The 12,558-nt window shown below is 40.0% G+C and overlaps 1 protein-coding gene across 3 annotated transcripts in view; it reads right to left on the bottom strand.

Annotated features, from left to right (window-relative positions):
* The window catches only part of WDR59 (WD repeat domain 59), a 66,131-nt gene that overhangs the window by 1,227 nt on the left and 52,346 nt on the right, over window positions 1-12,558 (bottom strand). For 2 of the 3 annotated variants that reach the window (XM_039881072.1, XM_039881073.1), the window contains 7 exons: window positions 11,641-11,774; window positions 10,228-10,309; window positions 7,364-7,476; window positions 6,035-6,185; window positions 5,869-5,941; window positions 4,744-4,870; window positions 4,457-4,599 (listed from right to left, as the gene is read on the bottom strand). In XM_039881072.1, coding sequence (XP_039737006.1) covers window positions 4,457-4,599; window positions 4,744-4,870; window positions 5,869-5,941; window positions 6,035-6,185; window positions 7,364-7,476; window positions 10,228-10,309; window positions 11,641-11,774 — 823 coding nt within the window. Of the gene's footprint in view, window positions 1-4,456; window positions 4,600-4,742; window positions 4,871-5,868; window positions 5,942-6,034; window positions 6,186-7,363; window positions 7,477-10,227; window positions 10,310-11,640; window positions 11,775-12,558 lie in introns of those variants that run through there. The other variant, XR_005656900.1, reaches the window with a different exon arrangement.

The raw sequence follows: 12,558 nt of genomic DNA, 5'->3' as shown, positions 1-12,558 counted from the left end.
GCCCAGGCAACCCACGTTCACTGCCCGTGTCCCCCCGCTCACCCTTGCTGCTCCGGGGAGCCCTTCCCGTCCCTGCTTAGCCTTCCTCTGTGCCACCTGAAACACAAGCTTCCTATGTGCTCTACGTACTTTTCTCAGAAGGGGCAGGGGCAGGAGGGGAGGGCACAGGCCCCATTATGCCTCCAGACTGTCACCTTTCCTCTTGAAGCTAATGCCATCTGGTTTCACCAGCCTCCCTCCCTCTCAGGCCTCTGCCCTCATCTCTAATCTAATCAGCCCCCTTCCGGCCACAATTTCTCCTTCGGTCAGCCTGAATTACATGACCTAGCTTTATAATTACTTTTTGGCAAACATCCTCAACATCTTTGCCTGTCTCTCCCTCCACGGTACCACCTGGCAAAACCTCAAACTGCATGAGCCCTATCGCCTGCCCACACCTCCATGTCTGCCCCGGAGTGATCCCGAGGGAAGGCAGACCGTCACAATGTGCCTCTCACTAAACACAAGACCACCGACAGACTCCCAGCCCTACGTAGTGGTCTGCTGCTGCTTCTCTTCCATTCTCCAGATGGCTACTTCATACCCATTGCATTCCAAAGACGCCCCCCTCACACCTTTGCTCCCCGCTCTCTGACACCCGATGGCCTCTTCTCTCATCTCCCTGAGAAAATGAAGCCTTCCAATAGGGCCCCTTCATCCCTCTGCCACCAAACTCTCAAGTCTCCCTGGGTCTGTTCTTTTTGTCCATCTCTCACAATAGAGAAAAGGTCCTTTCTTCTGTCACAGCCAGTTTCTGTTTTGTGACAATTAGTTGTCATAAAAACGTACTACTAAATACTTTTTAAATACATGGTAACTACAGAGAAAATTTTATGGTAGTCCTAGTTAAGGTAAATCGTAATTTTGATTTAAAAATAGCTACGTCTTCACGCTCTCAGAACAACTTTTTATGTTACGTAAGACTTCAGTTTATGTTCTCATAAAAAGCCTAATTAGTTTAAATTTCTTAAATTTCCTTTACTGGTTTTATTGGTTTGACAGGAGTCAACACTTAAAATTATGAGACTGTAAAAATTATGTGTACAAGTTAATGGAATTATAATAACATGTCTTTTAAAAAGGGTTGTTCTTTGGCACTTGAGATAACGGTAAATATAAACTTTATTCTCCATCTCTGGGTGAAATTATTAAAATGTCGTCTCTGAAAAATTCAACGTATCATTAGTAATTATGTTTCTCTACAGTGTGTCAGCTTAAACATAATTTCTAACATCCTTATTAACTTTAATATCTTGAACTAATATTTCATTTAGTTAACTAATGAAAATCTTTGGGGGTGTGTACAACTTTTAAGTGAATATAAATTCACAAAGATAGAAAATACAGAAACACTAAGTCACTGAGCATAATTTTAATATTTCTTTCTTGCCTCTTAGTGTTACACATAATGGACTGGCCATGAGTTAACAGTTGAGAAGGAAGTACGGACACCTTTGGGCCATGCTGGTATACATGTTAGCTTCGGCACTTTAGGTGATACAAAGGGACACAGTGTGTTCAGAATCACAAAGGTGTCTTTTACGGGAACACTGACAAACAGGAATCTCAAGGAAAGAGGCATACAACCACAGGTACGGGCTCTGCTGGGGAAACCTGGTAGCGGTGGAATGGATCATTTTTGGTTCCTAATAGACAATAAGGCAGTAAAAACACTGGCACACAGCAGAAAGATCAAATTATGATTCCTGAGGCTTCACGAAACCTCCAGGAAGAAGCTAACTCCGAAGGCTTAGTGTCATAGGTCTCCAGTTTGTTAACCATACAGAAGAGTATTAATAAACATCATCTATTACACAAATGTAAATAAAACCAGCCACATAAATGACAATAAATCAATCTGCTAAAGCAGAAAAATGCTATATAAAATTTAGGTGAGCAGATATGCACCTCTGGGGCAGGAACTGGGTCCAGGACTGACAAAGCAAAGTAATAACCTTGCTCAGCCACCATTACAACCAAGAGCCACATACCACAATGGAAAAAACAGAATCGAAAATCAGAGATTTTTTTCAAAAGAATACAATGCCTAGCATTATCTCCTCAAAATAAATGAAGCGAGATTTTTCTTTTTAAAGAATACTATGCCTAGCATTTTCTCCTCAAAATAAATGAAGCTGTAAGTCCTTTCTATAAACATCTAATCTCCTAAATGAAAATAACTTTACCCCTCAAACTTGCTGCTGATACAGGATGACCCTTGCAGATGTGACAAGCGCCAGAGGAAATTGCTCATTTTCCACCCTGAGGAGACCAACGGTAGCCTTGGTAACCTTACTGTATTTTTTTTCAATACCCGCTGTTTCCTGTATTTGAGCAATCTGACTCTTCCAAAGAGTAAAAACTTTAAGGATGAAAATATTTTTCTTAATGTTTTTGTCTGTGGATCTATCTTTCATAATCTCCCCCCTTCTAAATCTTGTAATAATGTTTGTAATGGTATTAGGACATATTATTCATTTTTGAATATCACTTAAGTCTTCATAGCTAATGTTTCATCTCTCTTATTGGATTATAGACTTCTTGATCCACCCACCCAAACTGCACAGTACAGCCCACAGAACCCAGCATGATTCTTTATAATAGTAAGATGTCAATAAGAGCTTAGCTGATTAGTGTATTAATACATCAGTTACATGTCTCTGTGATTCACATATTTTCCTGAAAACTAATTTTGAAAGACAAAATTGCTTCAGTCCATCGTTAATCTTCCCTGATATGCTTTCATACATTTAGATGCTCTGAAAAATATATTGCCCATATAGCCTTTGGTGTTTTGGCATTTCTTCTAGCGCACACACCAAAATAATCCGTTATAATAATCCTTTTATTCAACATCTAAATCTATGTATTACTCTGGCCTACTTGTTTCTTTAAGTGAAAGTATATACACATGCATAACTTAAAGAGTCAAATACTCTCTACTATGTGTTATTACCAAAACAGAATTCCCTTCCATCCCTCCCTAGGAAAATCCTTCCAGCCTATTTAACTGTTTCTTCTGTTTTTACCTTCTATCTTAATTTTCATATTTTAGCATTACCTACTGACTTTCTGCAGTGGAAGTTCTCGTTCACTCCCAGTCTCCCCAACTGCACACATATACCACCTCTCCCTCATCTTCCCTAGACAGTTCTATTATCATTTGGTCGGATCAGTCTTCTGTTTTTATATTATTTATCAAGCCTTGTATCAAGATAACGTTTCTTTTCTTGCACATTTTGCTTTTCCTACAGTTGGTAACTATCTTGTTTTGTTCATTTGCTTAGTTTGCTATGTACTTACCAATAATTCATCTCTAAATGCTCCCTTAAATATCTGAGTCTACAATAAATACACTGGACACCAAAATACACTACCTATTTTTTCAATGTCTTCTTCTTGGAGACAACACTCCTGAAGCTCCAACCCGGACTAACCTACCTCTACCCAGTTGCTCAAGCTGGAAACCTAGGAATTATCTAAGCTTTGTGTCTTCCTCAACCCCACATCCATGCTGAATCTACCTCTAACATCTATCTTTAATCTATTCCTCTCTCCCCACTGCCGCTGATTTGACCCCTAGACTAGGCCGTTGCTCCCTCTTGACCACTCTAAGTCCTCAAACGGTCTTCCTACCTCTACTGTTCTCCTCTAATCCTTTCTTCACATAAGAGCCAACACAAACCTCTTAAAATGGAAACCAGAGCAGTCACTTACTTCTTAATGCCCTTTGAAGCTTACCACTGGACTTAGAATACAATCCAAATTCTTTATTTACAAGTCCCTAATTATCCTACAATCTAATTTTATACCACTCTTCTCACTCACTGCGTTCTAGCCACTCTAGGCTTCCTTGTTTAAAATAACAAGTTTCTTCTCCCACAGGCCTGCTCCCACTGCATGGAAGCGCTTCCTGCTGCCCTCGGCACGGATGGCCCCTTGTCTCAGACCTCAGCTCCACAGGGAGGCCTTTCCCAATACACCTCAATACATCTTCTAAAATTTTTCTCCCTGCTCTCCCTGCCCCCAAATCCTTTCCGTTTGCTCTTAAATACTCATCATAATTTTTAATTATTTAATTTTTCTCCTCCACTAAACTCTAAGTTCCACGAAGGGAAGGAATGTCCTAACACTGACGAAGAGGAGTTTGATAGATATTAGTTGAATAAATAAATAAATAGCCCTACTTCCAATCAATACCTGAGGATTGTATATAAAACTACTTTTGTTGCAATAAAAATTTAATCTTCTCATAAAATGCGAAGTTTTTCACAAAGTTTAAAATAGACTGAAATGCTTCAGAAATTTCTGCTTATAGAAGAGAAACTAAAATTTCATTCCAAGTCTTATGTTACGGACAAATTGAATTATAGAAGCTTTCAGATAATGACAGGAAAAGAAAAACATGCAGACTCACCGATCCCTTTGTGAGGGTCAGGGGGACAGGAAACGAACTTCAGCACTTCCGCTCGCTTCTCTCTCAGCCCCCAGCGGTAGAGGATTTCTCCATAGCATTTCTTAAAGTCATCAAATTGTTGGGCATGGGCAGGGTCCAGGAGCCTGGATAGAATTCAAAAGATCTCCTGTCAGTTCCTTTAAGAAAAAACAAGCTAAACACTGAATGGCACTTGATATACTTTTCTTAATGCAAGAGTCCTAATTTTGGAGAATCTGAGCACTATGAAATTGTGGGAAGGTCGTTACCTTTTATTTTTATCATGCTGGTCACGTTCTCGCTCCCGAGGGTCACTGTAGGTCAGACTTCCAAAGCGGATTTCTTCCGGTGAAGACTCTCCCCAAGGTGAAGATATGTGTTCTATTTCTCTCCCCGCTGAAGAAAATCGAATGGGAAGGGAAGAAGGAAATCAGAGAAGACATGGAAAATCTCTGAAAACTCTCATAAAGCAGTGTGTGTCCAATTTATTCCCTAAAATAAAAATAAGCCAAGTTGAAAATCTTGAAAAATATAACTAAATAGAAGTCTTCTCTAGCTTTACCTTTTTGTCTAGGTATTTATTATTACGGTAACCTGATAATTAAGTATACACATAATGATTAAGCAAATTATGGTATAGTGATATAGTAGAATATTAGGCAGTCGTTATTTATAAAGACTTTTTAAATGACATTAGAAAATGCTCATAAAATTAAAAACCGAACACAAAATCACATACACAGAAAGACCCCTCAGACTCCACATACGCAAAGATTGAAAGAAAATGTTCTGAAATGATAACATGTTATTCGTAGGCGGGACGATCGGTGATGACTATTTTCTTCTCTGAGACTGTGTTCTGTTCTTTTCTTCACTATGCATGTATTACTTTTACAATCAAGAAAATACGATCTTTTTTGAAAAAAAGAAATTTTAAAAATCCAGAAAACACAAATGCATCTACTCAGTAAACAGATCTTTATGGCCACCTGGAATCAGGTTTCGCCTTACTTCTCTACAGTGGAAGAGGTACACGGGAAGAGACAGATAACAGGAAGTGACGGATGACTATGGAAGGGGTGTATGATGGAGAAAGGATGGGGTTAGGTTTCTGGGGTGAACACTGGGAAGTCTCACTGTCAGTTTCTCAAGGTTATGGGATGAAAAGCAACCCAGAAAGGCACAAAGACCTTCTAGAAATTGGCCTGTTCAAACGTGAAACTCCAGGCCTTTCTGACCACAGTATCGCCATCATACTAAATTTTTTAAAAAATGAGAAACAAGGAAAAATGTAGAGAATATTCATCGACAAAAGATGACAGATTATTAACAATTTGCACACAGCTTTTAGAGAACTAAGCAGACAGCGTGGACTGTGTCAGTTCCGTACCAACCTATGTTCCAGCCACCGGTATTGAGCCCTGGATCCGACATGCTGGAGCAGGAACCGGAGGAGGTAAAGCTGGGCTGCAGAACAAACAGGAGCAGCATCAGAGATCGTTCCCCATGACGTTTACCCTTAGGAAAAGTCAGACACAAACCAGAAAACCACGAGCTTACGTATCGACTATGGGACACTACAAGATTTGATGAGCGACTGGGAAAGGGCCCGAAAGGGTTTGGTATTCCCTGAGGCCGAGACTGGGCTTCGAACACGCTGCAGAGCATCGCCAGCGTCTGGACATCGCGGAGTCGGCAGTAATGAGCCAACCTAGAGAGAGTTGAGAGGAGAGAGAACAAGTCAAGAGAAGGGATGGGAGGAGGATACGAGCACAATCGTGGTGGGCTGCTGCCATAGGGACAGAAAGAGAGGATGCTTAAGTCTTCCCCAAAAACCCCATCGGGAACCAGGGCTTACTACAGATGCAGATCTACTTTGGGTTTGGCTACATTTGCTTTGGAATAAAATATAAGTATTACAAATGACTTAGAAAACCAATCTGAAAGTTTCTGGTTGGCATCCAGGCATGGGTCCAGACCCGAACGTAGCTTCTCAAGAACTAAGTACACTAAACTAACACCTGAGTGAGGCCATAAATGCTCTCTCCCAACTCTACTGCCTTCTGGGAGGTTCCTATAAACTTCATTCATATAACCTAAAGCTATGTGAAGGTCCTCGGAGAACACTGCACCACCACAGTACAGCGAGCAGACAGACTCGGGAGGTGGAATTAGGAAGACGAGCTATTAAATAATAACAATAAGAAACAGTTTTACCTTTTAGGTACTCGCACCCCCTTTCCACCTTTCAGGACCACCCACCAGAATGTGAGGTGCTTGGCCTCTGTGATGGAATTCTGATACCTTCCTACCGAGCACTGTCTTTAATACTTTTTAAGGTGCTTGTACACTCACTATCTCATTTGAGCCTCACATGAAGTGGGCAGAACAAGCACTGTCATCCCTGCGTTACCACAAGGCAACTGAAGCGTGAGCACGTGTGAACCAGATCTGGCCTCAGTCGGTAAGTAAAGCCAACCTCCTCTTGAAGCAAGCGGAGCTTCCTTCTCTGTCAGGACCTGGGCCATATTTCAGTGCAATATGAATTCAATATTTTCCTAAATTGCTTAATAGGGTGATAGCATCACGGCTTTTGGAAAACATGAAAGCCAATACGTAATTCTCTAATCTGCTCTCGGGGTGCAAGTCTACGGGATCCAAGACATTTACCATCTCAAGAGCGCAAACTCTTGCGATCAGACTTACGGGCTAATGAATGCATAAATCTCTACGGGACATGTGAGTCTCAAATCCTTGTTCCAGATGCCACATACTCTATAGTTCCTTCTGCTACGAGAAGTTAGTTACGCACAGAAACTGCTGTGCCACAGAAAGGAAAGACCTCACTTCCACCTCTCATTTTCCTCACGTTTATGTCTCAAAACCTACAGGGATTCCAGCAGCTGTCGCCCGAATGGATGTCGAGCCCAGGGAGTTTCCAAATCTGGGTCAGACTTTGGACCAAGGCAAAGATCTGTAGCTACCGTAGCCAGCGACCAAACCTGGACAAATCAAAAAGAAACACCCAAACTGAGATCGGTGAGGACAGGGACGGGAAGTATGAAAGAACCCCACCTCTCTTTACCTACACCCCGCCCTTACTACTCTCACAGCCAGAAAATACAGAATTTCAGGGCCCACTCCAGACCTACTGAATCAGAACTGGAATTTTAACAAGATTCTCAGAGGACTATAACATTTGAGAAACACTAGCCTTAAAAACTTTCATTAAGCAAACTTCGGAGAAATGACACCATGCAATAACTTTAACAGGTTGTCTATTTAGCTGCTAATTCATGTGTCTTTTTCTGCTGCTTCATTAGTGAACTAACAGGGAGAGAAAAAAGTATCCTGCTTCACATTTAAGATCTGTCCTTCTTTAGCCAAATAATGAAAAACTGTGTTGCTTTCCTTAAAAGAGTTTCATCATACTCTCCAAAGCTACAGAAAAAAACAGGCCAAGACAAAATAGACTTGGCTTTCTTTTCTGATGACATCAAATCTGAGGAATATCTCCAAACTTAGAATCTCATGGTGCTTAGAGTCATCAAACAGAAATGAATGTCAATTAAGTATCTATCAAACCCAAGATTCAGCACACACAAAATACATCATGCCGTCAACAGTGCCCACCCAGCTCCATACATTTAAAACTGGAGCAGTGCTTTTGGGAAATCTTTCTCAGTAGCAACACGTCATTGTATGGCCACTGACTGGAAGGCACTATACTAGACTGTGAGATACCCAAATGGAAGAAGTACAGATTTTAAATCAAGGAGTTTATAATCTAAGAAAAAAAAGAACAAGTAAATAAAAATACTGAAAAACAGGTAGAGAAACACATCAGATATGTTTAGAAAGTCAATTAAATTATGTGGCACCAACATGGTTAAACGATGCACACAAGTATTGGTTCAAATGAGAGACCCGAGGTTCTGTTCCTCTCTATCATCAATGACCCACCTGAATGGTTGCTGAAAGGGACAGAAAGGGTGTTTACCACCCCGGCTGACAACTTAGGCATGTTATTTCTTCACTCATAATACACATTTCCTAATGCCTTCAACAGAAATAGTTGACAGTTAAGTTTATTTCTGCAACTCTTCACATAATTATAGGCACATCATCTTCGACATGTGCATAAAGAATTTTTAAAAATTAAGCATTTGCATCGACGTCATTACTGTCCCACTAAAGAGTACCATACCACGAATGATGATGATTGTAAGAAGAACAGCAGTAATTGTATCATATATTGGGTACTTACCATCTATCGGATATAGGTATGGGAATTTTATATTTTTACCTTAGTTCTCATAAGGACCTTAGAAGTATTGTTCCTATTTTATAATCGAGGAAATTGAGGTTCAGAAAGAGGAGGTGGCTGCCTAGGACCACACAACAAAAAAGTGACAGAGCTTAGATTTAAACTCGGGCCTGTCTGAACCCAGGGAAGGGAATTTCCACTTCACTTGGACTAGCCTGATCTTCTGAATCAACTTAATGAAAATATAAAAAACAAAACACTTTAGGAAGTAAGTCTTCCTAAGAGAATGTTTTTGGAACACGAGCATTGTGTTTGCCTTCATATTGTATTTATTGCATCTTCTCACCAATCCTATGAGGTAATTATTCTTATGGTTCCCATTTTACAAATACACACAGAGGCTGAGAGAGTCTCAAATAATTTGCCCAGAGTCACACCCCTAGGGAGCTGAGCTGGACCTATACATCTTGCTATAAATTCCACAATAATTCTACTACTTCTTTTTGACTTCTCGCTGTTCACAGAACTTTAAGTGCCTGGGTCCTTATAGAAACATTATATCCATGACTAAAATTCACTTAAAAGGGTTTGGGGCAAACATTTGTTTATTAGAATACAAATGGAAATCTTAGGGATTTTTTTTTACTCAGATAAAAATCAAGGGAAGGCCTTAGCTCTGGGTCATTTGGAGGGTTATGAGGGGGAAAACTGAGCAGATAGGATAGTAGTTAGTAGTGTCCATTGCTTAATCTAATCCTCACACAATAGAGACAGAGAATAGATTAGTGGTTGCCTAGGGCTAGGTGGGGTAAAATGAGATTGAGAGCTAAGGAATGTGGGGTATCTTTTTAGGGTAATGAAAATGGTCTAAATTTATTTGTGGTGATGGCTGCAAAAGTCTGCAGAGCAACCTAAAAGCCACTGAATGGTACATTTTAAATGCGTGAATTGCATGGTATATAAACTATATCTCAATAAAGCTGTTAAAAAAAAAAAACCAATGTAGGGCAGCTTGCTTTAATACACAACTGTGTTCCTGCAAAAATGAAGATTTAAATTTTTAAAGATTACATCATATTATAACTCGACATGTCTCCTTAATCTCAAGGAATGCTCTGGTAAAGCTTTTATGAAATGAAGCCTTTTTAAAAGTAAAAAACAAATAAACAAACAAACAGAATTGAGGGTACAAATGGGAAAGATGTAGATACCCAAATTTAGGTATGTAACAATCACCATGGTATAGACTAGAAAAGAAATGTAATAAAAAATACTCAGTAAGTGACTTAAGACCTTCCCAACTAGCACTAATAAGAAAAATATCCAAGGGATTTAGAAAGCTGCTCCAGCCCTACAGTTTGGCAAAGAAATGAGAATTGCGAAACAGGAGGCACACCTTGAAATGTCACTAAACCACCACTATAAAGCAAAAACAATCTGCTCAAAAAGAAAATTCCAGATCTCCAGCAAAAGGGATGGATAATACCTGAACGAGGTCCCTCCTTCCAACCAGCAAGGCAGACGTCGCATTCTTCTGACACGTCTCTTGAATATCATTTACGTTCAGTCTGAAATTTACAAAGAACGTTAAAGTTTCTTTCTAGTCTAACTTCCTAAATCAATCATACCTGGTTTAACAAATAAGACTAAAAACTGCCTTTTTGGTTATCACTCAAAATGTTTTATCCATATTGGCCTAAAGCTCCCTTTCTACATGACTTGAAGAAAATGCTTAACTGCTGGCTGATGTTATGCTGTGGGTTCCAGCCTAGAGAAGGAGAAATCTCACCTCTCCGAAGTCAGGAGAGGAGGCCAGACTCAAAGACCAATTTGCCAACCTGCTTTCCTGTGGAGTCCCCAGGCACAGCGGTTGAGTAAAAATGGATTCAAGTGCAACACTGTAGTTTCTAACACAGAGGAGCACACTGTGTATATCCTACAAAACAAATACTTTCTGTCACGTGTTCAAGTCCAAGAGGAGGAGGAACCACCAGCCTGCCCCTGTATGCTTGTCACTCGCCTCCCAACTCCCTTTAACCAAAGTGGCTCTGTTTTCTCTATTGTGCAGATTGGGTTTAGGAGGCAGAATTCTGAGACCGTTCCTAAGAGCTCTGCCCTGCTGTTAGGTACACTGTATAAGCCCCCCGCTTATACAATGTCCCACTAGTATTCATTGAATACTAGTGGGACATCGCTCCCATGATTAGGTTATTATTATATTATTAATCAGTCGACCTTGAATTTGTCAAAAGGGAGATTATTCTGAGTGGGCCTGACCTAATCAGAGAAAATCTTAGACAGTGAAGCAGCCGTGAGACACGGCTGCTGGTCTGGAAGGAGATGAAATTAACCGGTTCTATGGGTATAAAGAACTGAATTCTGTTCATAACCTGAGTGAGCTGGGAAGAGGATGCTAAGGAGTGGATAAGCACACCACCTAGTCAACTCCATGATTTCACCCTGGTGAGACCTGGGCAAGGACCCAGCTAAGCCGCACCCAGACTCCGAACCCAGGAAAACTGTGATAATAAAAGCATGCTGGTAAGTTTGTCATGCTGCGACAGAAAGCTAACACACTGTACTTCCCCAAAACTGCTTTCCCCTCCCCGCTTAAAACTGTTTTTGAAGAAAAGGTTCAAATACTTTTTTAGAAAACACAACTTTGAGAATAATCAGTAGTATTGTAATAACTATGTATGGTGTCGAATGGGTACTGGATTCATCAGGGTGATCGCTTCATAAGTTATATAAATGTCTAATTGCTGTGTTGTATGCCTGAAACTAATATAATATTGTATGTCAACTACAATCTTATAAAAATATACATGTAAATTTTTTTGAAAACTTTGATAATCATGTGTAAGTGATAAGCACGGCAGACTTGAAATTCTGAACTTACATGTACAGTTCTCCCAGTGACTTGTGAACAGGAAGAAGGCATGCGATATCCTGGATGATAACTTTCCCAGCAGCCTTGATTGGTCGATTGCCGGAGTCCGATCCCTCGCGTTTACTTTTCCATCTCCTTGATTTCTGGGGGAGACGACAAGTTATAACTGATGGGGACTTTGCTGAATGGAAACTACAGTTGCAGAGCACATCATAGTTGGGTCATTGGTAATTTGCAGATAATTTGCATTACATCATGCCCACAATTATATGAATCAGCATCTATAGGAAATTAAAGGATGACAAAGGGCATTGAGCTCTTGGTCCAAAAATCTTAACAATAATAAGCACCTATTACAGAACTGTATACATTCTGCAGGTGCTCAAAAACAGGTACCTTGAAGCCAGAATTTAAAAAATAGAGAAGAAAAAGAACAGCAAGTTAGTAAAGACCACACAAATGTGGGAGAAGAGCAACTTTTAAGGCTGGGTTCCGCTCTAGGTTCAAAGTTCTTGCTTGAAACTAATCAAAGTTTTTTTTTTTTTTTCCTTCTCAGAGAGTTTTAATAGAATTTGTTGAGAACTTAATCCAGATACAGCAGTGTGAGCTCTGCAAACCTTAATCTATGGTAGGCAGAATGAAAAACTTAACAGCTCAAGGAGAATTACCCTGTTTTTTTTCTAGCAGACTTGAATTATTTCTAAAAGTGATAATTTTAGAATGTCAAAAATACCTGAGCAGAGGGACGTGGGTAATAGACATGGAAGATCATTAGCAATTATCCTATTTCCCCGGAGCCTTACCTACAGATGGCTACAGAGGAGCTACTGTATGAGGGAAATGACAGATATCATAGAAAATAAGAATTATTAGAGTGTAGCCCCATCTGGTATCTTCAAAATGACAATCTACCAAGGGAGTGATATT

This window comes from Pteropus medius, unplaced genomic scaffold (genome assembly GCF_902729225.1).
Source record: "Pteropus medius unplaced genomic scaffold, Ma_sr-lr_union100, whole genome shotgun sequence".
Taxonomy (NCBI): Eukaryota; Metazoa; Chordata; class Mammalia; order Chiroptera; family Pteropodidae; genus Pteropus; species Pteropus medius.
The sequence above is the reverse complement of the archived record's forward strand: the minus strand, read 5'-3'. Positions and strand labels throughout refer to the sequence as shown.